Source organism: Vicia villosa, unplaced genomic scaffold (genome assembly GCF_029867415.1).
Source record: "Vicia villosa cultivar HV-30 ecotype Madison, WI unplaced genomic scaffold, Vvil1.0 ctg.000102F_1_1_1, whole genome shotgun sequence".
Lineage (NCBI taxonomy): Eukaryota > Viridiplantae > Streptophyta > Magnoliopsida > Fabales > Fabaceae > Vicia > Vicia villosa.
The window spans coordinates 207,437-233,134 of record NW_026705014.1 but is presented as its reverse complement, the minus strand read 5'-3'; the positions used below and the strand labels follow the sequence as shown (position 1 = coordinate 233,134).

At 33.5% G+C, this 25,698-nt stretch overlaps 2 protein-coding genes across 2 annotated transcripts; one reads left to right on the top strand and one right to left on the bottom strand.

The window, feature by feature from the left end:
* Positions 1 to 2,759: 2,759 nt before the first annotated feature.
* On the top strand, positions 2,760 to 4,801 carry LOC131624095 (violaxanthin de-epoxidase, chloroplastic-like). The gene is made up of 2 exons (XM_058895083.1): positions 2,760 to 3,145; positions 3,434 to 4,801. Exons 1-2 carry the CDS (start codon positions 2,828 to 2,830, stop codon positions 4,742 to 4,744), a joined length of 1,629 nt encoding a protein of 542 aa, XP_058751066.1. The 5' UTR covers positions 2,760 to 2,827; the 3' UTR covers positions 4,745 to 4,801.
* Positions 4,802 to 6,807: 2,006 nt separating this feature from the next.
* Positions 6,808 to 25,145, bottom strand: LOC131624103 (RNA cytidine acetyltransferase 1-like). Its single transcript, XM_058895093.1, has 27 exons — positions 24,988 to 25,145; positions 24,691 to 24,799; positions 24,491 to 24,582; positions 24,186 to 24,357; positions 23,965 to 24,087; positions 21,438 to 21,611; positions 20,329 to 20,439; positions 20,094 to 20,227; positions 19,912 to 20,005; positions 18,947 to 19,045; positions 18,666 to 18,802; positions 18,378 to 18,469; positions 17,820 to 17,943; positions 17,650 to 17,737; positions 17,458 to 17,557; positions 17,312 to 17,364; positions 16,941 to 17,117; positions 16,781 to 16,818; positions 13,258 to 13,351; positions 11,103 to 11,282; positions 10,899 to 11,007; positions 10,745 to 10,814; positions 9,342 to 9,489; positions 8,233 to 8,361; positions 7,716 to 7,841; positions 7,479 to 7,544; positions 6,808 to 7,345 (listed from the first exon to the last, which is right to left on the bottom strand). Exons 2-27 carry the CDS (start codon positions 24,793 to 24,795, stop codon positions 7,082 to 7,084), a joined length of 3,099 nt encoding a protein of 1,032 aa, XP_058751076.1. The 5' UTR covers positions 24,796 to 24,799; positions 24,988 to 25,145; the 3' UTR covers positions 6,808 to 7,081.
* Positions 25,146 to 25,698: the final 553 nt, after the last annotated feature.

Here is a 25,698-nt window from a genome sequence, read left to right as displayed (position 1 = left end):
TGATAAAAGGTTGGCTTGTAGAAGTCTTTCCAAGATGCTCTTGGTGGCTTCAACTTTCTCAAGTGACCGACATCATCAACTCTTGGCGATGTATTTGAATGATGTCGTCTTTAACTAATGGCAATCCATGTAAGGGTCAATGCCCGACATCTCCTTGGAGGAGGACACAAACAGACCAACATTGTTTTTAAGGCACATAATGAGCCAATCTTCCACGAAGCTGGGGAGATTTTCCCCAATCTTCATTGTATGTGATGGATTATTGTTAGCTTGGATGGATACAAAATAACCATATATATGAAGTTTACCTTTGTAATTTCTTCCTGGCCTCAATATATAATGGTCTCTCTGGGACTTGCTCTTCATTGGACATAGTTTCCTCTATATGGACATCAAATTCCACGAAATTGATGTTTAGAGGGGTTGCTCAAAAGAGATAGCCTCCTTCACCTTCCCTTTCTATAGGATGTTGGTCGCGTCAAGGTTCCTCTAAAGATATTTCTGGTAGGGTCGAGCTCTTTTTAGGTTTCCATTTATAATCATTATGTGGTACTTCATTTTGAGGTGGACAGTGGATGACACTTTCCCCTAGGTCGTTATGACGGTTCTCATAAGAGTGCAATTATAGACTAACTTACATGGGACCAAGAAGAATTGGACATCTATGGTCGTGGCGTCATTCCATTCTTTGAAGGTGAACAAAAATTTGATGAAACCACAAGGAAGAGTGACTTTTATGTTGAATCCTTGCAAATTCATTCCAATGCATGGCACTAAGGTTTATTTTCTCAGGCCCTACTTAGTGAACAATCAACGTACATAATTTCACACGAATTCTCTTGCTCAATGATAATTTGCGAGACGTCAAAACTGACCTTGGTTTTCGTGATTATAAACAAAAATATCTCTTTTGGTATGCCTCTGACCGATTGTTGTATTTGCCACCAAAGTCACGTGGACGCAAATCATTGTCATGACAAGGAGGGTGATGCCTCTTTGGAAACTCTTGAGCTCTTGATGGTTAGGTACCATCGTCGAAGAAATTATCCTCTAGGATAACTCTGTAGCGGCCGCGTTGCAATATGAAACATCGTTACAGTTGCTCAATGTCGCAAGTAATAAAGTTAGAGTAAATAAAAAAGGAATTTGAGATAACCAAAACACAATTCTCATAGGCGATGTCACTATTCAGTATTGAAATAGAGAATTGGTGAAAGGTTGATGATGATCATCATGAATAGGCTTTCGGTGCAATGGTAATAATTCTTCGGTGATGAAAGAGAGTACATGCAAAAAGGTTAACACTTTGACGCTCAAGTTAGTATATGAATGAGATAGAACTTTGCAAGTATGATTAAAAGTGTCACACTTATATAATAGAGATGTTATAATTATCGAAAAATACTTGCATGAAAACGAATATAACATATGGCTTTACAAACAACCAATCACAATTTTTTATTAATTATAAAATAAAATTATAATTTTCCCTCTCCTACTCTATTACAACCACCCCCATGAATTCTATTAAAAAAATGAAATTTTAAATAAATTTAAAATTTTCTCTCTTCTTATTTGATGTTTTTTAGAATATGAATTTAGGTTTGTTTTAATGTCAGTATTTCTCATAATTGTCCTTAGATTTCCCGACATAGAGCATTGAGAGCCATTGGATGCATATCAATGGTCTTGATAGAAAAAAGGAGCGCTCATGTGCAATGTCGGTGGATACAGGTCTACCTATATTTGTCAATTATTGGCGCACCATGACTAGATTGGACGTGAGTTATTTCAGTACTTGTAGGCCTTTGACGGGTAAGGATCATCTACCTTTATGGAGAGAAATGTAGAGTGACTTTAGATAAAAATATGAATAAGACAAATGAGAAATGATATTTATTTTGAAGGGAAAAAATGTAAGAGAAAGTTAATGATGAGAGAGATAGAGAGAAAGGTAGAGAATTAAAATGTAGAGAATCTAACTCTGTCTTTAACCCACACTCAATAACATTTAATCACCAAAGGTAGAGACATTAATCATTTCTAAATTTGTATTTTAGATTTGTAAAGTGTCAAACCAACATTGCGCCCATTATAACATTATCTTATTAAGATAACCATTTTTTTAAATTAAATGTCACAGTCCATTTTCAGTCAAACAAGATATGAATTAAATGCACAAATATTACTTTAAGTTCGTGTATATAATTTTAAATATTTTAAATATTATTTTGTAAAAATATTTGTATTACTAAATTTTTTAATACATGTTCATAAATAATTATGTCTAAGGGTGTGTTTGTTTGAAGGATTAAAATTATAATAATGGAAATATCATTTTCTAGGAATATTATTGTTTGGAACTTTATTCCTATCAATGTGTTTGGCAAATGAATAAAGTTTCTAGGAATATTTTTAGATTTTGTTTTAATTAAATTTTAAAAATTAAAAATTAAAAAGTAAATATGTAATAATAATAAGAGAGTGGGAAGTTATGGTTAATTATTTTATATTCCTATGGGAATGCAAGATTCTCATCCTTTTATATGAGAAAGAAAATGAAGAAACTCATGAACAAAATTTATGAATAAAAAGTATGTGGAAATAATTTATCAAAACTTGAAAAAAAAAAAAAAGAAATATGTGAATTCCAATGTCACATTCTCGAAAAATATCATTTGTATCTCTGAAACAAACACCCCTAAGATTAAATAAAGAATACAGTAAGAACTTAGTAGTAGTAGCATTGTGTGGTTGTGAATCTCTTTTGTTTTGCTAACACATAATAACTCTTACCATTTCATTTAGTTTGCACTTCTATTCTACAATGTTCTTGCAACTTCAACTGCATCATCATCATCATCTTCCCAAACCAGTGATTCATAGAAACAATCGATTCTCTCCTCAACATTCCTTTCTCTCTTCCAACCTTTTTCCCTTTTCCTATTCTTCTCCCTCGCCATGCTCATTCTCAATCACTCTCTCTACTTCACACACTTCTCATCTTTGCATTCGTCCATCATCAACTTCTGTGGACTCCGCCGTGACAACGGATGAACCTCCGGTGAGGTTGGTGGCTGTAGTTGGCCATGGAGCTGTCAGCCCTCTCAACTCTGCTTCTTGGGAACAAGTCATGCTTCACACAGTTAAGTATTTTAATTTTCATGTTGTGTGTGATTTTTGATTTAGTATTTATTAGACTAGAAGTATTTATTATCTTTAAGCTATTTCTATATTATGAGATAATATTGTTGAATAATTTGTATATGATTATTCGTTGTTGTAAGCTATTCTTATACCTAATACTTGAAGGTTTTGGATAGAGATGTTGCGTTGAGGTCTCTTATGGGTTGATTAATTTTGAGAAGCTTATCTAAAAAGGCTCATACTAACAAAGTGATTAATTTTTCTATTTGTTCTTTGCGTTTACCAGGCAAAAAGATTGAAATGGGTTGATGAAGGATATGAACTTCTTGTATTTACCGACGAATGTATTCGGTCGAATGAACAAATTGCCACAAGGCTCCAGAGCGAATTACTGAAGGCGGATATATTAGTGATTGTTGCTATTACAAACAAAGAGTCAGTTAACTGGATTAGAATCAGCACCAAAACTATTGAAAACGTAATATGCTTCGATTCTTCGCCAGATTTGAAGAACAAATTAGGGGGCTATGATATTCATAATGAAGTGAAAGGAAGTATATTTGGAAAAATATTGGGCAGTTCCGAGTTAGATAAAACGAAAGACTCGTATGAAGTAGTGCAAACTGTATCCGAAGCATGGGATCGGCGTAGTTCTGATGATATTCGATTCTGTTTACTATTGTTAATCAATGCTTATATAAGGCCAGTTCCAATATTGAAGAACTTAAGAGCAAAGGGTTTTTCAACCTTGAACTGTATGTTAAAGAACTGTGGCAAGCAAGTGCTTAACTGTTTGTTGGATCCTAATTGTAGAAAAGCTCTTCAATGCTTGAATAAGTGTAGTCCTGTTGATCAAGTTTGTAACTATCGATGCATAGCTACGTACGAAAGTGAAAATCTAGAAGCCTTTTCGCTCTGCGTGTTACAGAAAAACAACTGTCTTGAATTGGAAGCAGAAGTCCCTACCAAGCCATACGTGCCTCCGATGGTTCAGTTTCGCGGACAGAATTTAAGCCATGAAACCGCGGAAGATTTATTTGTTGGTTGGTTAGGAAGTTTGCAATGGAGCTGGCGCGTTGTGGCGGGGCAGAATCCAGCGTATGATCAGTTCCCTTGCCAATATCAGCTATTCTATAGAGGAAAAGCAAAAGGGTCGTTCTGGTATGAACCGGTGTTTCAGGTAAAAACATTTGAAGGCGAAATGGTATGGAGGAGGAGAAGATATAGGGTTAAGAGAGGTAAGATTCAAGGAACATTCAGTTTCAGTGTATTGGATAACGGAGTTGTTTCGAACGAGTTTTGGACGATTGTTGATGTAGCTGATGATCTTAGTTGGGGTTTGTTTCACTATCATGGAGCTGCTAGAGCTGCAGGGCAGTCTTATACTGGGGCAGTACTTGTTAGTCCTGATGGAGCATTTCCAGATGAAAGTGAAAGGACAAAAGTAATTGCTGCATTAGATAAATGTGAGATCAAAGAGTGGGAGCTTTTTTTTGTGGACAATTGTTCATGCATTGATCCTCCATTGGGAACTCCAGAGGGTTCAAGTTTACATGCTGTAGTACAAATTGATGATCCAAAATGGAAGCATGTATGAAACTCTTGTTTACATGTTCTGAATCTAGTTGAAGACTTTATATTATATCTTCTTAAATTCTTTAAAAAACTATTTCTTATTCAATTATTGTGTTTGGTAATACAACCAATCTATATCTCTTCCTAATGACTTTATATTTATAGTCTTCTACTGTTTTTTGCTATGTAGTACTTGTACAAAAGATATCTTTTAAATCTTTTAAATTTCTTTGGGATGATAACTTCCATACTTGTGTAATGGTTGTTTGAATCTGTTTACTTTCAATAAAGATAAACTAAAAGTAGTATGATTGGTCATGCAAAAATCTCGCAGTCTGCATGACATTGTGAAATCACTGCTTATCAAGTTGCTGCAAGGTCGCAATCTTTCGATCATGATTGATGCATGTTAAAGAATAAATACGGATAAATTTTACATATCAGTCTCTCACATCCTTGGTAGCATGGTTTGCATAAGAGGCGGCAATGATAAGTCATACGGGCCTCCTCCAAACACCTCAGGAACATCAGCACACACATCAACCTAGAGATGTGGGACTTCGGGGGCAGCAGTAGGTGACACATGCCTCCTTCGAAAAGACAAAACCGGAGATGCTTTAATCTCAGAAGTTGAGGCATCCGCATCAAATTAATTGGCGCCCATCGGTGGTTGCGTGGGTCGGGCCTTTTCCCTATGAAACGATGCATGATGAGACACTCTGTCGAGCCTCAATCGATCTAGGTTATCGACCATGTTACATATAATTAAACTAGACAACCTATACAAAACATTAAAAAAAAAAAAAAATCAAACTCAATGACATTGAAAATCAAACCAAACAATGCAGACAGACAAAATACGGAAATGCATTTCTATATTATTTGAAAATTAATTTCTGAAAAAATGTGGAAATGCATTTCTATATTTGTCGAAAATCAATTTATGAACAAATACAGAAGTGCACTTTCCTATTAACTTGCAACTTAGAAAAACAAAAAATGATAGAAATATATGTTGAGAAAAACAAGTGTGAGTTGAAAGTGTAGAGTAGAGAAAGAGTGTGGAGAAGTCTTACATTGATTAAAAAAGTAGAGATTTAATCATTTATAAGTGATAGAACTCACATATCACTTTAAAATTTTTGATGAGTAGGTGGTGTCTCTCACAAAATATGCTCAAAGACCCCAAAGTAAAAAAATGTTTCATCATGTTAACCCCAAAGAGTGTTTGCTGAAAATAAGGAAGAGCATGATCTGACGTATTTTTTATTAAAATTTTGTTCGAAGATACAATTTACTAAGTTATACAAACATATATTTCAATATTAATTTTTTGTTAAAAATAAGGGTCTAATCCACCTATAAATGAACTAAATATGGATTGAAATACATCCGAAATTACATTTTCAAATTTCAAAAATATTTTTTATTTTTCAGAGTAAGAGAGCAACATGGAGAATAATCACCAAATTTTAAGCACAACTACTTAAAAATGGAGTGAATTTTTTTTCCTAAGGTTAGAAATTTGAAGTCTAGTATGCCTGGCACCTAAGAATTGTTTAATACAAAATTATTGAAATTGTCAAACTCCACAATTTAATTCATATTTTTTATTAAAGATAATTTATTAAATAAAAAAAAAAAGAAAAAAAGAAAATTTTAGTTTATATAAAAAAAATATCTCTCCAATATTATTATAAATAATTCAAAATTTTGACTTATTCAATGATATAAATATAGGAAATAGCCCTAATAAATGACATTTTAAATTTATATCAAACTACATAATTATTCTACTAATCCACAAAAAAAAACTTGATAAGTTTGATCAAAATTGAAAAAGATTTAATTTTACAAGCATTTCAATTTAAAATGCATAACTAAAAACATAAGATTGAGTAATTTTATAATTTAAACTTGATTTTCTCAATTTTAATAAACTTGCATATGACACGAATTTTGTACCATCTGCATTTTTTTTAAGTGTGCACTTCTCTTTTAATAAATATGCATATCTTCTAATTTTGTACCATCTGCATTTTCTTTAAGTGTGCACTTCTCTACAGCTATGGTGCGTACCAGATATATGAGTAATTAGAACTTCATAACCATAAAACTTTGAATAAATCATTCACATCAAAATTGTTTTCTAAAACATTTTCTTGGAAATAACGCATAAAATATTAATACATAGTTCCTCCACAAGAGGGAGAGAAAATAACTGGGAATTGCCTCAAAATTAGCAGTTACTTCAATTTGGCCATATACTTTCCTCACTATTACTTCTGTTCTGATGACTACCCAGGACCAACAATGCCTGAAACGTTCATGGTTTGTTCTGCAACAATTCTTCTCTAAGTCAAGAAGACCTATTCTTCTTTTCCTTTTTACTTGATTTATGGCTGTGGCTGTCTATACGCCTCTTTTTATCACTCTTATGACTTCCATTCTCCTTTTCAGATTTGCTTATTTTCCTGTTGGATTTCACACTGATAAGACCACCTGTGGGTATTTTTCCACCAGTACTTTGTAAGACATTGTCAAAGGATTCTCCATCTTCAATGGCATATCGCTGGAGTAACTCGGGAGTAAAGAGAGACTCTGATTTTGACTTCATATCGTCCTATTCAGTAATCCAGTAATAATATTAAAGATAAGAGCTACAAACAATTGGATGTGGAAACAAACAAGTGTGGGGATTTTCATAGGATCTTCAAAAGATGAAAAGAATAAAAGCAAAAGTTGGAAGTACATACCTCAACTTGTTTAGCCCCATCGTTGAGGTCTTCGTCCACAGAAACATTATGAGGTTCCATAACAATCTAAGGACAGAATAAAAGAAAACCAAGAAAAAAATACTCGAGATTAGTAAAAGATAAAAAGAGAAGCCGCAAAATTTGTGTCCCTACATACTGCAGCACAGGCATGTGAGGGTTTCATTAACCAAACTTTTTATGAATTTCAGTCACAATGTTCAACTATTATTAACTTACTTCCTTCAGTCGTGGCATGGTTGATTCAATCTCTTTGGATGCAAGGCCATATAGATATTTGTAGAATTTCTTCATAACCTTAATAAATAGAGACAATATTTGTTGCCTTTCCAGCTTCATTTGTCCCTATTAAACGAAAGTGCACAAAATAGAATGTGATTTCATGTTTTTTTAAAGGCGCCAACAGGGAAGAAATCAAACAGGATAAATACTTATACTTAATGGCAAAAAAGGTGGTATATTCAAACCTCTTACAATATTAAGCAAAGAATTTTATAGTGACTTATTGATTTAATAGATAATTTGTAATTGTATCAATGATGAATTGCCCAATGTACAATAACAAATTTCAAAAGAGTGAGGATAAAATGTTCTATAACTTATGTAAAGGCAGACAGCATTTGGCTTCCCTTTGTTGCTGCCTGTATAAAACATTAGATAGGTAGGTGCCTACTGCTAAATATGATCACATGATTGTGTTATTTAAACGAAAAATGATGTAAGTTAACGAACAGACCTCAATGTGCGAAATGTTCTGATTCTGCAGACCTGTGCAGAGTAACACACAAGCTTGAGCATGTGATAATGTAACTGGAATCTTTTCTTGGAAGTACAGGTGTGACAGTCTAGAAACTAAATCTAAAATCTGTCAAATAATTAAAAATAAAAGTTAAGATCATGCTTAAAAGCACACAACATTAATGGCCTAAACTTCGATACAACAATTACATTGCAAATTCGGCTATATATATATATATATATATATATATATATATATATATATATATATATATATATATATGAGGAGGGATATTCTTACTCCAGGAGTAAGTTATTTACACTTACTCCAAATCTGGATCATTGATTCTTCTCAATGTAATGGTTAAAAATATTAAGTAATTAAATGTGGAGAGAGAAAATCATTATTTATTACTTTTAACCATTAGATTGAGAAGAATCAATGATCCAGATTTGGAGTAAGTGTTAATAACTTACTCCTGGAGTAAGAATATCCCTCCTCTCTCTCTCTCTCTCTCTTTCTCTCTCTCTCTCTCTCTCTCTCTCTCTCTCTCTCTCTCTCTATATATATATATATATATATATATATATATATATATATATATATATATATATATATATATATATATATATATATATATATATATATATATATATATATATATATATGCGCGCGCGCACACACACATGGTGCTTTATGATGCTACATAAGGCCGCCATCCTGTACCACTTTTTTGGTCATTTAAATTAAGGCAGATATCATTCCATTTTCTGACTTTGGTTCATCACAATTCTCACATATTCAAGTTCATGCACTATAAGCAAACTCAGGGGAATGCTAATTTAATTTGTCTGGTCATTGCAGTTTATCCAACCAAATTTACAATACAAAATTAAGATATCTACATCAATGAGTGAACAATTAAGCAGAATTAGGGTGTTTGGGATTCTATAAATTTTAAATGGAAACATATTTAATTAAGAGTGAGAACTGATAGGACTTTAGAGTGGAGTACACACAGCTCAAGTTTTTATGACCAAAAATGTATCAGTTGGGTGATTATCATGAAGTAAAAATAAATTAGCATCCATCAAATGAGAACTTACCAGGTGAAAGTCAGCAAGATTGTCAACATAAGCCTCTAGTCGCTTCATATCATGTGGTGATAAATATTCTTTAACTGATCCCAATGATTTGTCAGCAGTTGTCTTGATAGGCTCTTGCTCGGTAAAATTGATTTTTGGGTCTATGATGCTGGATAATTATCAAAATAAAAGGCACTCATGAATAAATGAAGGATGTAGATCTTACAGAATTTCATATTTGAATTCTATTCGATGAATATTAGATTAGAGTATGCAATAACTGTAGAATTTTAGGCAATGGTAAAAGCATTAATATAACTTTCTTTTAATTTCTTAGAACAAACGAAATTTTCGTTCCTAGAGTAACAAAAAAATAAAAATAAAAAGGGCAGATGCAATCTTCCTATTAAGTGGGTCAGCTATTTGGATCCAACAACGTTACAATGTTCTATAAAAAATCATACTTTAATCCAACTCATTAATGTCGAAATCTTTCTTTAAAACTCCCTCATATATATCTTGGATAGCTCGAATATTTAGTGGGACCCATTTCAATTAATGAATCCTACTAATAAGTCTCACTAGTGTATCCCTTGTGTCTTTCTCTCTCTCATAATTTGAGAGTAAATAGAGAGTAGATAAATTTAACAAATCCTGACTCTCAACAGATATTTGTAACACATTATTTAATAATTGAAAATAAAAAATAAAATAAAAACCTCAGTTGCTTATTTCCATTTCTTGCACAATTTTTTTATTAATAATATATTATTTTGTAAGACATTGAAAAGGAAAATGTTCTTTAGTCAAAATCACGTGTCGGGTCCATGCATGCCCACTTACTCAAATTTCACTCTAATGAGAGTTTCTCACAAAGTTGCTTAATTCCCATCCCCAAAGTCCTCAACGTCTCTTATTCTCTTTTCCACTTATACACTATCATACATGCACAAAAAAAAACTTTTAAATACTATGGAAGTCTTTTTCAAGGTTGCTTAAATATGCAACTCTAACTAAATATATGAAACACAAATCACATGGGGCATTCCAAAAAAATATTATAGTTTTATTATCAATTAACATCTAAGCAAGTCCCATTACTCTCATTGGAGATGCACTTTGCTAATGAATATTCTAAAGGGGGTTCATTAATAAACATGCAAAAAAAAAAAGACTGGTAAACTTTGTTTGTGATTTGTCTTTGTAGTTTGTTCTGGCTTTCTATGTTTTGTACGTTCTGTTTTTTTTTAGGAGCATATTTTATCCACAGCTTATGTACTATTCTCATCTAACGATACTTCTTATATTTAAAAAGATAAAATGAGGTAGAAAATCTTACTCATCAACATGATCTAATTGTTAATAACTGTAGCCCCTAGATTTAAAATATTTCGTAATATTCATATCAAATTCCAAATACTAACCTCATAGCAAGCTTATATTCCATGTTACGGAAAGTGGAAGCCAGAAGGTACGCAAATCTTTGCCTAAAATCTACAGATAGCAAGCTAAGTAATCAGAATTTAAGATGAATCACAAATATGGAACATGGAATCATAATGGCAGAGATACACCTACCCTGGTAAAATGGACCATAAAAGCCCCACTGATTTGATTCATCAACTTCAACTTCATCATTATTCAAAGATTTTAGGACCATGCATGAATGCTCACCAGTCACATTATTCTATCAGGTCAAGAAAACAATATGTTAATTAAGTATTGATCCGAAAAAACACATTGGCAGCTCTGCTGGTTAAGAAAAAAAAAACAAAGCTTAACTGGAATCTGGCCAATGTAGAAAGGAGCAAATCTATGCTTCTTCCAAAAGCGAAAAAGCTCCAAGGTTAGGCCGAAGGAGACACCAATATAATGGAGCTTCTCCGGGCGCCTTTCACGTAGATGTACTAACAAATGAGGAAGATCTGTTCTGGGTTTTACATTTTCTTCAAGTAGTGAAACCTGAATTCATAGTTGTGTCATAAAAAGGGTGAGCTTTTGTTGGAAGAAAATCATAAAGTGATATATATATATATATATATATATATATATATATATATATATATATATATATATATATATATATATATATATATATATAATCCCAGACAATTACAAATCAACATAACCTATCAATTTAGTTTGAATTGCAAACTTCAGACATGATTGAACTCACATATTGAAATTGAAATAAAATACATACATAGGCCTCTAATAAGAGTAATAATTTCCTGTATTTATGAAATTTGATCGAAGCGAGAAGAAGAAACAAACAGTGAATATTATAACAATCTTGTTTGAAAAATATTAATAGAATATACTTCCTCTGGCCTACAATACCGGTAACATTTCCTTGTTCCACACATATTAAAGAGAGGTTTCAAATTTATGAAAAATAGTAACAATTTTACCAAATTAACCTTGTTAACCAATAGTGTATTCATATTATCATAAATGTGAAGTGAAAAATAATAATTTGGGAGTGATGCATATAGCATTAATGAGAGGAAATTATTGGGAAAAAAATCAATTACAACTAAATGGAAATTAAAAGTGACAGTCTTTTTGGGACACCACCTAGCCCCCACAAAACCTCTAATGCATTCATCAGTATGCCCTCCTTTGCCACCGCCTGCAACTACCATTGTTCTTGTGGCACTAGAAAGGCCAACTCCAGTCTACATGTCATTGTGACTGTTTGTCGAGAACCATTGAAAACACTTCATACCTCTACATCTCCAAGCCACTTATGCCGGCAAGCAGTGACAATAACTCAGTTTCAGAACTGTTTTGTCTTACCAGCTGTGTGTTATACCTTCCCTGCAACTAACCTAAAGGATGACAAGCCACCAACCTATCACAGACACTATGGGACGAGACAGGCTGCAAACAACCAACCCATAACTTTAACAACTCACAACTGTCCTCCGTGAGCAGCAAAATATACCAGTGAGCTTCATGGCCATATTACAAAAGAAGAAATTATATGAAATCTAGCTGAATGGTAAGTTTTTTATCCTACTCCAGCCATATACATTGTGACACTCAACACGGCCCAAATGCTTTTGCTTCACGCCCACATCAAGCATAATGTGTTGAATATTGTTGTCCATGATATAGTTTTGAACAATATCATAACTAGTAACTATTGATAATGTTTCTTCTTGTGAACAAGTTGCAGATGCTCTAACAAAGGCTCTAACTAAGATCAGGTTATGTTTTCTTAGAGACAAACTCAAGGTGATCAACAAAGTTAGCCCAACCTGAATTTGAAAAGAGAATGATAAAAACTGTCTATTTTCAGATACTGCAGTTAGCTGTTGCTTAGTCTCTGTTATTTAAATATAATTAGAAATATTCCAGAACTATATATATAGTCTTTGTGAAGTCATTAAACTCATAATAACAGAATACACACTTTAGTGACACCTCTCTTTCTCACCCTCCTTATGATTTGTAATCTTCTTTTTCTTTTATTTAATCTCTTCTTTGATAAATAATAAAAAGAAAAAAATCAGGGACGGAAAAAGAACAGAGCAAAAGTTATCCTTTTTACTGAAACAAGAAAGAGAACACAATAAATCATCACGAAAGAAATGTCCTGCTGCATCACCTACAAAGAAGCTCGTCTAAAAAACCTGTTAGTTGAACACAACAACCCAAAACAAACTTTTCCATTTAAAGGGCTGCAGCATACATCCTAAAAAAGCTCTTCTATTTGTCTCTAACTATAGACAATGGATAACTGCTATAAAGCATCCCTACACAACATTATCTTAAGATTATGAAATTCTTTCTTTACAAAGTGAATCTTGTTCTCAAGAGTGCTGAGATGCTAATCAACTAGACTACTACTAGATAACTACCATACATTATACACAACTTGCAGAGACAGAACAATATTAGCCAATAAAAAAGGATTTTAGCATTATTATACCTTCTCTGCAGCTTCTGTAATTCTAATTTGTGGAGTGTGCACTTTATCATCAACATCATTCTCAGAGATAGGCGTAAGTTGTCCTTCATAATAACTGCAGATGGTATGTAGAAATTGATCAATATTGTGCTGCTTAACATGTTAACATATTTAAAGACTAAAAGAAGACCAAGCTGAAGCAGTTGTTATATAAACAAAAGCTAAACCATGTTAGTTAAAATCGCCCGCAGGTGTGTAGAATCGCATAATTCTGTAATATCATTCAACCGCGATGCAATTTTGCGTGTTGCTGGTTTTGTTTGTGTCCCTCGTAGTACGGGGTTCGCAGGTTGAATATGAGAGTATGTGACCCGAATCCTTAAAACGAAGATTAATAATGTTCGGAAACCCTTAATGGCACGCTTTATTTGTGTTGTTACCTGTAACGGTTAGCTTCTCACCCACTAAGCCTATTATTTTGTGGAAATCTTCCGAGTACACACACATATTCATTGCACTCCCTCTCTCATGCAAGACAACAACCCTCAAACACATAAGGAAAGGCTCAAACGATGTGAAAAAACCATATCAACACATTCAACATTCTATAAGTACTCACATATTTTTAGCGAACTCTATCGCATTGTCACAGGTCCACTCTATAAGGGAATAAAAGAAACAAAAACCAACCACCGTAGAATTAAGAGAAATAGTTGGTTATTATATGATACTCAGTTTTTGATTTCGGTTTTCAATTTCACTAGACTGAGTCTTCCCACAAATTTCCATGTTCTAACGGAAAGCGCGTCGATTTTTCTTTTAGATTTTCCGTTTGGGAAATTTCTATACAAGTGATGTTGATATTCCCTTAATTGAAGAGGAACTTGATCAACTCGGACAAAGATTCAGAGAGGTACTTTTTTTATTAAACCTAATCGAACTATAATATCTCTTGATTGCATCATCAATTTATTAGTTTCTTTCACAAAATTCAGAATTTATTAGCAGAAGTAGCTTTCATGCGAATCACTTTATATGTATTTTAGATTGTTTTGTAATCTAATCTTCCTCAATTGTGTGACTTTATAGATTTAACATCTTTAGTTCAAAAAATTGAGTGGTGGAATCGACATTTATGGGTCAAAGGTGTGCAAAGTCAAAAGATGGGAAAGTTGTGGCTTTGGATATCAAGTTTTGGAAGATTTCCAAAGATTTGACATTCGTGTATTGTAATTGACAAGCAGTTCCTAAGGGTGTGAACGTAATTGGAATGCCTTTAAGGTGAGAACAATTAAAAAAATTAGAATTAAATTGTAAAATACTTCCATTTTGTTTATCTTAATTTGTATTCGTTTATTGTTTAAGGTACATGCAAAAAGAAGAAATTGTTTATGCAAAAAAAACAATGAATGATGTTATATTTGTCATCAATAATTCAAGATGGGCCAAAAAAGAAAGACATGAGAACACCTGAGATGGAGTTTGTTGACATTGGATTTGATGATGATTGGGTTATTATGGATGAAGATGCAGACAATGAAACATTGGATGAAGACTTGGTTCAAGAGAATCAAGACCAAGCTCGAGTGAAGATGGAAAAGAAGATCCCTCGAGTGATTATGACTTTATACAACAAGAATTGTTTGAAATTTTATGGATTTGCTTATTTGGAGTTTTAAGTTGTTTTTGGAATTTAAGATTATATGTTATGAATCTTATGACTCTAAATTTGAGTTTCCTGAAGGATTTTCGGTGTGATTTTGGGTAGTATCTTGACTCTGACTACCTTGAGCTACATATTTTTATGATGCATGTCGTGTATCAGACTTCCACTATGTTGGGATCAAAGAACATTAGTATGTGACTATAATTGTAACCATGAGGTCCCAAGGCTACTTACTTGAACTTGGAAATGGAGTATGCAGGGATTATGTGTGACCAGATCGAACAGGAATATATAATACTAATACCCCAACATTTTGTAATTAAAATCCTAACTAAATAATAACTCAGCTTCTTCATTAGACCACTAATTGATTGCAGAAAAATGCCAGAGGAGTTATTGACAAACAATTAAACCAGGGCTAATCCAGAAAAAAAAACAACGGCAACAACAACCAAACTTTATCTATCTGGGCGGAGTTCGCAACATGGATCAAATGACAACATAATGTTCTATCATTAGTCATATCTCTGGCCAAACTAGTGACCTAAGTTATAAGATTTTTTCTTGGTCTTCTCTGCTTCTAAACATCAGTGTAGTCAATCACGGATAACGGAAATTAGTGGTTCACTAAAATAATGCCATGCATCAATGCTGTTGCGCATTTATAGTCATTTGACAACATTGGGCCTTTATTCAAATTCTTTTGCGATATAGCCTCTATATAACAACATTGCTAGCATTTTGACTACTCCCCCTCTAATCTAACTCTCCTTACTATGAAATTTATAGGTGTTCTCCACACTTCAAAACCACCTGTGTCAAGATCCAACCATATTTTCTAAAATAGCTGATACCCCAACTATCTCTATCTCTAATGGTATTATTCATAATTCTACCATTTTAGCATTTCCACGCATCCAACGTGACATTCTCAACTCACCTAAACTAAGTTTATTCTCATGTTGGCATTTAATCACCCACCACTATATCTCATTCAACACTGCATGTTGTTTCCTCATCGTAACATAAAATTTTATCTTAAGCTTCGGCAGTATCTTTTTATGATTTTATCACATAAAACGCATGTGACCTTCCTCCATTTCTGTCATGCCGTAGACTGGACCCAAGATATTTAAATTATAACCTGTGGTATGATATTGTTTCCAACTTTAACCTTGAATCTAGAGCTACTTCGCTGTTTGTTAAAACAATAGTCCACATAGTCAGTCTTACCTCTACTCTAATAGAAATAATATGCTTCTAAGGCTTGTCTCTAGGCCTCTAACCTCTTATTTATTTTCTCTTTCAACTCTCTGTGTAGGATTATATCATGTGTAAAAGGCATACATTTCCTTCACTCCAAACCCCTTTCTTTTCTAGGGTTTTCCACAAAAACCTTTCTAAGCACCCCATCAAATGCTTTGTCCAAACAATGAAAACCATGTGTAACTGTTTTTATCCCTCTGATACTGATATTACCCCAATACTCTCGTAGCATGAAAACTTCTCCCATGGTCGACCTCTTAGGCATAAAACCAAATTAATGATGAACAATTTTGGTTTATTTTCTTAGCCTCCCCTCAGTCACACTTTCTATTAACATAACTTATGATATGGCTAGTAAGTTTGATACCTCTATAATTGTGCAATTTTAAATTATTTCACTAGTTCTTATAAATCAGATCTAAAATGTTTCTCTCCATTTGTCAGTGATTTTTTTTGATATCATGATTTGTGAGCCAACTAATATTGACCCCAAAACAAATCAATATTAAATTAAAAGTTTTGAAGAACACTCAACACTCTTGCAACATCTTGAGTAACACACAAGCTAAAATGAACATCACTCAGTTAGAAGGAAACCAGGCATGCACTCACCGTGTTAACAGCTCAACTGCTTGAGAACCATATCCAAGCTGAAATTGAAAAGAAAAAAATGAATAATAATCATAATAATAATAAGGTAGAAGATAAGAGGTGCGGTGCAACTTTGGAAGAATTGGGTTAAACAAAATCATATGTCGTATATAGAAGTTACCCTCATTGCATTAGGGTGCGTAGCAATGCGTACAATGCGAGCGCCAGAGAGTGAAGGAAAGGTTGTATCTCGGAATTGCTCACAGAATTTCCATGGTATTTGATCTCCAAAAGGTTGATGGCCATGGCTTAAACTTTGAATGGCTGACTGACGAGATATCTGCCCTTCAAGGCTAACCTGTGAATAAAGTTATGGACCGCAGGAAGTCAGAACAAAAAGACAGGCATGATAAACAGAAAGTGGTGTTGCTGTAACCAATGATAACAAAAAATAACATTTTCTTAAACCAAACAAACCCTTGGGTTCAATCTAGAGAGATTAAAGCAACCCAATGCCGTGAGGGTTATTGATGCCTAATGTGGAATGCAAACCTGGATGACACACAAAATATCAGGAAGTTGATTCTTTGATTCATCCACAGGCCCTGTCATACAAATACTCTTCGGTTTAAATCAAGTCCCGTAAATTTAAACCTATGAACAAAAAAAAGAATATCTAGAAAGAAAACCAAGTATACCAAGTAACACAAACAAGTGGTGTGCTGGAGCATCTGCCATCAATTGTAGATCATTTGGAGAATTCTTGTAATGTGATGCAACATATAAGGCCATCATTCGCTGCAAGAATACAAATATTTTATCATGACATTTGAACATGTGAAAGTATAAATCACAACCCACCCAACATCATTCAATGAATCTGGTTTTACCTGCAAAAATAGTTCACTATCCTTGTGATAGGAAAAAAGAGTATCCCGATTAACATAGTAAAGATCACACTCATTGGCTGGAGGTAACCTGATTTCAGACCAAAAGAACCGTAAATGGGGATTGAAAAAATGGACTCGTATTTCAAATATGAAATGAGCTTTAGTAGAACCTGCTAATATTAGGTATGGCATTTGAAACATCTAAGCAAAGTAATGTGTTAAGCCAGCTTTCAATGGGATCCGCAGAAGCATATCTGATGGATTCACTCAGTTCTACTTTCTTAAACAGGCGACCTGAAAGTTCATAAAAAAAGCTAAAAATAATATATGCATATAACTCTGTTAAAAATGGTTACAAATTCGGTATAAAAACTTTATTTAGTTGAGTATTTTTAGATTTTAATTATCTGATTCAAATAAGATTTACTCTCTATTTTATTTTCTATTCTTTGTATTTGTATCTGTTTCCAAGTTAGTAGATTGGTGGTTATTTTCCAAACCATCTCTGCTTATATAGTTCAGTACATTGTATAACCTCAAATGAACTAGAAATAAAACTAACACATTATAAAAAAAACAGCAACTTTAAACAAAACTTATTACAATCATATAATGGGTCATTGAAAACCAAAGAAATTAATGTATAATTCACTTGGACTGTTTTAAAATTTTGAACAGTGTATAACACTATTATTTAAATTGAGTTATAAAGACCATAAGCATCGTACCAGTGCCCTCCGTGCTCTTAGCAGACACATGGCTTTGCTCTTGCAGTTGCTGTACAAGTTTTAGTGACAAAGAGCGTCCAGTTCCTTCATAACTTCACATGAGCAAAAGGAACACAGTTTTTTCAGTAATCAAGTCATAATCAGAAGTTAGCCCCTTCAAATGAGTTTGACACAATACTTGACAAGAGGAATGTAAGGGCTAATAATTCAAAAGGAAAGACAACTCATCACTAAAAAAAATGATTATGATATATGGAAGGTTTTCCCATAAACAAAAATTAGTCATACCCATTAACAGTGGAAGACAGGAAGACCATATATGGGCCAAGTAAAGACTTCACCATTGGCAGCGGAATAGCAGCTGCTTCATCAACAACCAATAATTCAACTTGTGAAAGCTTTTCATGTTCGTGTGGCAGTATATACTGAAAGAAATTAGGATGAAAAGCAAGGACAGAATTACATTTTTTTTGTATTACTAGTAACATCAGAGTAATAAGTTTCCTTAACATTACAAGACACTTTTTGAATCATATTCATCAATGACGAAATATCACCGATGAACTTACCTGAATGGTCTGCCTGTGGTGCTTGTAAATATTGACTCTTGTAGTGACAATCTTGTGCTCGGAAATCTGACTTTTTACCAAGTCAAAATGTTCATGCTCCTATTCACATTAGAAATGCAGCTTTCTTAAACAAACACTCTCATTCCTTGATAAATTAGGCAAAAAGGAGACTGTAAAATACCCAAAACCAATAACACTAACTCATTAACCATCATCTAATGGTTGTTAGAGTAAAAAGATACCAAACTTAATACTCATGAGACAGTATCCTATGTCTAGAATCTTGTCATTTAGTTTCCTATCCTAACACACGACAATGAATTGTTGAAGGAGGTAAGCTTACTATATACTTAGTGTTGGCAATATTTAAATTTAAAGGTCAGAGCTACAACACTGTCTAAAAGTTATGATTTACCGGTTGCATAAATTGTGTTAATAACTTTCACCACAACTTACAAGGCCTTTGAAATTTGAATTGATTAAATATTCCTATGATTTTTGTGGCTTCTATTACTAGTCAGACACATGTGTATGTGATTCGGTTTGCAAACTTGCTCTTCTTTTCTTCTCTTCGATGGCTTGTTTATGGGAAGAAGATATCTTTGATCACAAGGGGAGTATAACAATGTGTTATCTATTTCAAACTTGGTCTGGAAAACCATTACAACTGAGAATATTTAATAAATCAAATTTTCATCATTTGTATAAAAAAATATGATATAAAAAAAAACGATTTGTAACCTTAGGCATAATAAAAAAGTCCAAATTTGCACCATATTATGATCTAAATAGGAATGAACCATTTGGCAATCAAATATAAATGTCAGAGGTTACTTAGAACTCCCATCCATTGCCAAAGTTACATTGCTCAATCGACATCCTTAGATCTATTGCATGTTTGCAACTAAATACATCTTAATTACGGACCAATGATAATAGCTGTCAACAAGTAAAAGAACCTGTACCTTGTAGTCAAGAACACCCAAACCTTTGCATATGAACTCGAACAAGGTTCTCAGATTCTCAGGGCTGGGTGCAGTAACAAAGATATTTGAGTACCTACACCAGATAATTTTCAAATGAGGTCCTAAAAATTTTTGGTGTATCCATCATGTATGAAGATATTTATGTCAGAAAAGCCTAGTACCCCACGGCAATAGCTCCAGCAATTGATAAACCAAGAGCAGCTGATTTCCCACGGCCCCGTGCAGCAAAAGTAGCAACGGTACCACAAAGCTTCTTGTCCAAAATTGCATCCAGAAATGTTATGACAGCTTTTCCCTATAAACAGAAAACATAAATATTCAGACAAGCACCACTTCAAAAAACCAATTTGACTGGCCATAGTAGACAATGAAAAGTTTAAAGGTACGTAATCGTACCTGGTCCAACGTGCAACACTTCCGGATCAGTGGTCCAACGGGAAAATCTTCATTTAGTTCTTCTTTAAGTTTCTTCAATCCCTGATCTACTTCTGAGAGTCCCTCTGAGTCCTACAGCATCAATTCAGTAACAAATTTTCATTCCATTAGAACTCAACAAACAAGCATCCAGCTTGGCTGCCAAAAAGGGAATGGAGAGGGAAAAAACTCCTACAATATTGAATAACAGTTTTTTGGCAATCTGATTTATTTAAGAAATAGCAAACCCATGCCCTACAGTTAGCCGTAGGTTAGGTTAGAGTGAATATGTGACACGAGCCGTATACCTCAATTTACAAAAATAAATAAATGTGTTATGTACAAAATTGCAACACAAGAAAACAGAAGATACTTCCAAAATTCATTCTAATAATAATTTTCAATACTCCCACTGTTGCAACACAGGAAAACAGGAGATGATACTTCCAAAATTCATTCTAATATTGTTTTACAATACTCCCTCTGTCCCAACAACAAGTGATCTATTTGACCATTTCACACAAATTAACAAATTCACAAATGTGTAAAAGTGAGTGAGAGAATAATATATCTACTCAATTATCTTTTATCATGTATTACCATTACAATAAATGCTTAGTAAAATATATTGACATGAGAGTGATGAAAGTAGTATTAATTAGAGGGTAAAATTGGAAAACAAGTAATTAATATTGCCTTGAAAATCAAAAGGGTCATTCATTTTGAGACAATTTTTTTATAAATAGGTCACTTATTGGGGGACGGAGGAAGCAATAAGAAAATGTGTAACATTTACAGTGAGGAATTTCACACCACAAAAAGACTATTAGAGTTTGGCCTAACTCATTCTTACAAAACCGGCTTGTAGGATGAGAATTGCCCCCCACGTATAAGCACATGTTCCAAAAAAACATAGCATTTTTTGTTTCAATTTAAAAGTAGGTTTTCTATCCCCCCCATATCATGAAAGAGTAAATAACAAATATGGCTTCAAGATACATGCAGTAAAGCCCAGCATCAAATGTAACCAGAAAGAAAGGGTAAAAGATAGACAGGGAAGGAAGAAATAGTTAAAGATGTAACAAGGATACCTCTTTAACGGGAACTGGGGTAATAGACCTTATGTGAGACGAAATTGGTAATACATTTAGCTCATCGTCCATTACCACACATGCCTTACAGGAGGCAAGTGATAGTAAGAAACGTTCATTAAAACGCCCAGTAGCCTCAGAATGGGATTCAGTTCGATATCTGTCATGGACATCCTGCAATAAGTGAACCATATGTAAGTTGATAGGAATGAGACTTTTAAGAAAAGAGTAGCATGGTAGGTAATGGTTTTATAAGCTACTTAACCATATAAACATAAATTTATGGCACTATGGGAATGTGAACAGTGCATCCATTTCTGTTGGAGCGCCAAATTATTTAAAGGCGCACATATCTATACAGTACAGCTATTTTACAGAATCCTTGACCAAACAGTGTTATTAATAGCGGATTGCAGAAAATAGCATATTGCCAAAAATCCGATATGAGAATTAGCAGGTAAATAGCGGAAGCCGCAAAACAGTGGAAATATAAATAATTGTATATAAAATAAAGCTTGTGGCACACAAATAAAAGTTGCATGAACATAAGTTAAACATAAAATAAAAATCTGACATAAAACTTAAAATCTCTATGAATATGAATAATTTTATGTATGTCTTTCATATGCACTACAGATCTATTTCTGCATGTGATTATGTGATTTCAAAGGTTTAAAGAAATAAAAAAGGAGGGGAGGAGTATAGAGAGAAATATACAAAGGTATTGTACAACATTGCTGTTATCCGGCACTTGAATGGATGTGAAAGCAATAATTTTCATGGATTACGTTTTCATTGTTTGCAAGAATAAGTGATCTTTATAGAGTTCACTGGATAAGGTACAGCCTAATTAGAGGGATTTTTGTATAGGTGCCAGTAACATACACGTAGTAGATGTGCCTTTCTTATTCTACATTTTGCATTTATCATATTCTTTTAAGAGATTTCTTACCCTTACCCTCTTTTTGCGCTTTCATTTGATTGCCAATAATTTTATTTGTCCTTTTTTAGGTTTAGGACTTTAGGTGGTTGAAACTGCCTAAGATGCCAAGTTATTGTTGTATATAAAAAGTTTTGTAAGGAATTAGGAAAGAAATACCTCTGACAAGGAAAAGAAATCCTCCTAAGTATAACAGCTAAAACAAGAAAATCAAGGGAATGGCTGAATTGTGAAATGAGAATAAAGAACATAACCCAAAAATTCTGAGAGTTGTCCAGTCCAATGACAATACAACAATTTTTTTGAAGTGAACTCTTATGAGTTATCAATCTGTGATTACCTCCTCTCCCCCACAATAAAGTTAACTCCCACAGTTAAACACTATAACTTCGCAAGCATGCAAATGAGATGAATTTCCCGGGTATTTGTGAATATCTTAGGATCCCGAAATTCCGAAACAGAAATTAAAGAAACAAAGCAGTAAAACTTTAGGAAATAAACTGAATTTGATTAATGAAGAAATATAAAATGCAGAAAGGGAAGAATCCCAATCTACCCCAGAGCCAAGCTCCTACAGAGATCAATATTCTCTGTCCACCCCAGAGCCAAGCTCCTACAGAGATCAATATTCTCTGTCCATAACTAAAACAAATGATTTCTCCCTGATACCTCCACTCTTCCTTTCTGCCCTCTTTATAACCCACTCCACTCATTCTCTCTCCTGTAACTAACTATCCCCTCTAATTCTCTACTTTGGATTACTACAAATGGGCCTAAGCCAATTGGGCTTACACATACATATTTGGTCCCTAACAGAATACTTCCTCCCCTACACCCCGTGACTACACTCAAATAGTTAACACAAGAACTTCACAGGCATGCACATGCCTACACCCCGTGACTACACTCAAATAGTTAACACAAGAACTTCACAGGCATGCACAAGAGAGATGAATTTAATAGCAAAATAGTATCCTAAGTTCCTAACCTTAACAATTCTGATGAACACTTGCAGTTAATTATACCTTTCCACAAATAATAATATCTCAAATAAGACCACCATTACCACCTGGTCACTAGAAAGAAGTTCAAAGTTACTGAGCTAATAGGATAATGCTCCAAACCCCGCTTAAACTTCTCAATCTTGTCCACGGCCCTATAGATTTACCAGATCAAAACTTCCATATATTTTCCTTCTTTTAAATTATGTATGTTTTTTTGGTTCATTAAATATTTTATGATAATTGTGGAGGCTTAAAATCATTACTTATCAGATAGAAGAGCTACCTCGTGCAATTACCAGCATTCCCTTTTATAAACAATAAATTTTGGGAAAGGAATGACTGTCTATTAAAGTGAGCGTTATGAACTTCAAAAAATACAACGCAAAAAAAGATCCTAAATCAAATTACTGGTGGCAGATGCTCAAAGATAAACAGAAGAGGGCTATATAATTTTTATTTATTTTTTTGATAAAAGGGCTATATAATTTTAGTCTATAAGAACTCTAATAATTAACCAAATGAGCTATTATTGTTTTGCAAAAAATAAGGGCTAAAAGTAAGAATTGTGAATCTGTTTCCTTACCATCACCATCGTGTACAAACTGGTTAGTGAGGATAAAGAGCGTAAAAGCAAAATAACCAACCCTCCTCCCTCCACTGTCTCTATTGTTCTGGCCAGTAGATTAGGTTGTAATGCCTCAAAATCCTAAAATGAAAGATAATGGCAAAACCAATTAATTTATGTTGGGGGGAAATACATCCTGGAAAAGACAAGCTATTGAATTAGTAAGAAGTGTAAGATACCTGAAGAATGCACATCCCAAAAGTGTTTCCGAGAACTTTTTCAGAATCCTTATATAAACAATAAGTTATTTCCCCACCTTCCGCAAACAATGAAAATGCATCAGCTTTCTCGGGATCCCAAAGTCCCTGTTGCATCATTTTTTTAACCTGCTTGGCACGTTTTTTTATATGACTGCATGAATTCAAAACCATTTTAATCAAGTTCAACGAAACTTCAACAAAAAAATACTACAGTTTAATATAACAGATTTTATTAACACAAAACCGACTCGTCGTCAATTATTACATATAAAAATAAAATAAACCTGCTAAGTTCAAGCTTGTGCTTGTAACACCATAAAACACTTGGCCTGGATTTGATTTGAGCCTTGCTAAGCATGTAGTGAAGATTAACAATCTGCATACAACAGAGTTTGCATAAACCACTCAAATTTGCAGCACTCTGGAGTTTCAATAATAGTTGAAATTGTATATAAAAGCAAATCACTATGCTAAAAAACGATACCTGGTCACGAGATTTGTCACCAATAATGACAAACATTGACCTATGCCTTGATTTGACACCATTTTCAATAAGAGTTCTGATTCGCTCGTCTACTTTCTTCCTCATTACTCTGCAACGAAAATTAAGCAAATATATAAGCCACTATCATGTATGAAATTGAAACTATTTCAGTTCGAGTATTTCAAATTCGTTATTTTGTTACTGAATCATGAACTATGAGGAATCAATTCAATTTCTTTGCGTTTCAACGAAACTTTGAAATTAAAGAGAGAAAAATAAAGGAAGCGATAGTGGAACCTGGAGAAGATGGAGGTTTACGGCAGAAGGAGAGGTTTGAAGAATGAAAGAAAGGAAGAAAAGAGGTTATAGCTTAGGGTTTATGGAGGGGTTAACGGAACGATATATGTATATATACCTGCCCTTGCTCTCTTTCAGTATTCAACTAACTAGGTAAATTAGTATTGTTATTTGTTAGGTTATCTTGCAAAGTTTTATTTAGGAAATTACAATAGGCTCCCCTTTAATTCTATCAAAATTACAAAGACACCTCTCTGGTTTTAAAATAGACAACCACATCTCTTTTTAAATAGAGATTATGCACGATTTAACATGCCACCCCTTTTAATATACACAGTATTTTAAAAATCGGACTGAACCGGTTGGTTGGACTGATTAGATCGGGAACTGGAGAGGTCATCAGTCTGCTTCGATTGTTAGACCAGATATGCTATTGAACCGGTGAGAACCGACCAAAATCGAAAAAAATCGGAAAAAATCGGTGAACCGGCAGTTTTAGAAAACTAGTGGTTCAAATGCATGTTCTTTTTTTTCCGCACAAAACGAGTCGTTTTCATGATTTTTTTTTTAAAATATATATAATTAGACTTTATTCAAATCTTATTGGGAACAACTTTTCCCCTATTTGCAGTTATACCTGATTTAAATTTTATTTAAATTTATATTTTGTATTATTTTATTGTGAGTGATGATTATATTTAAAATTTGAAT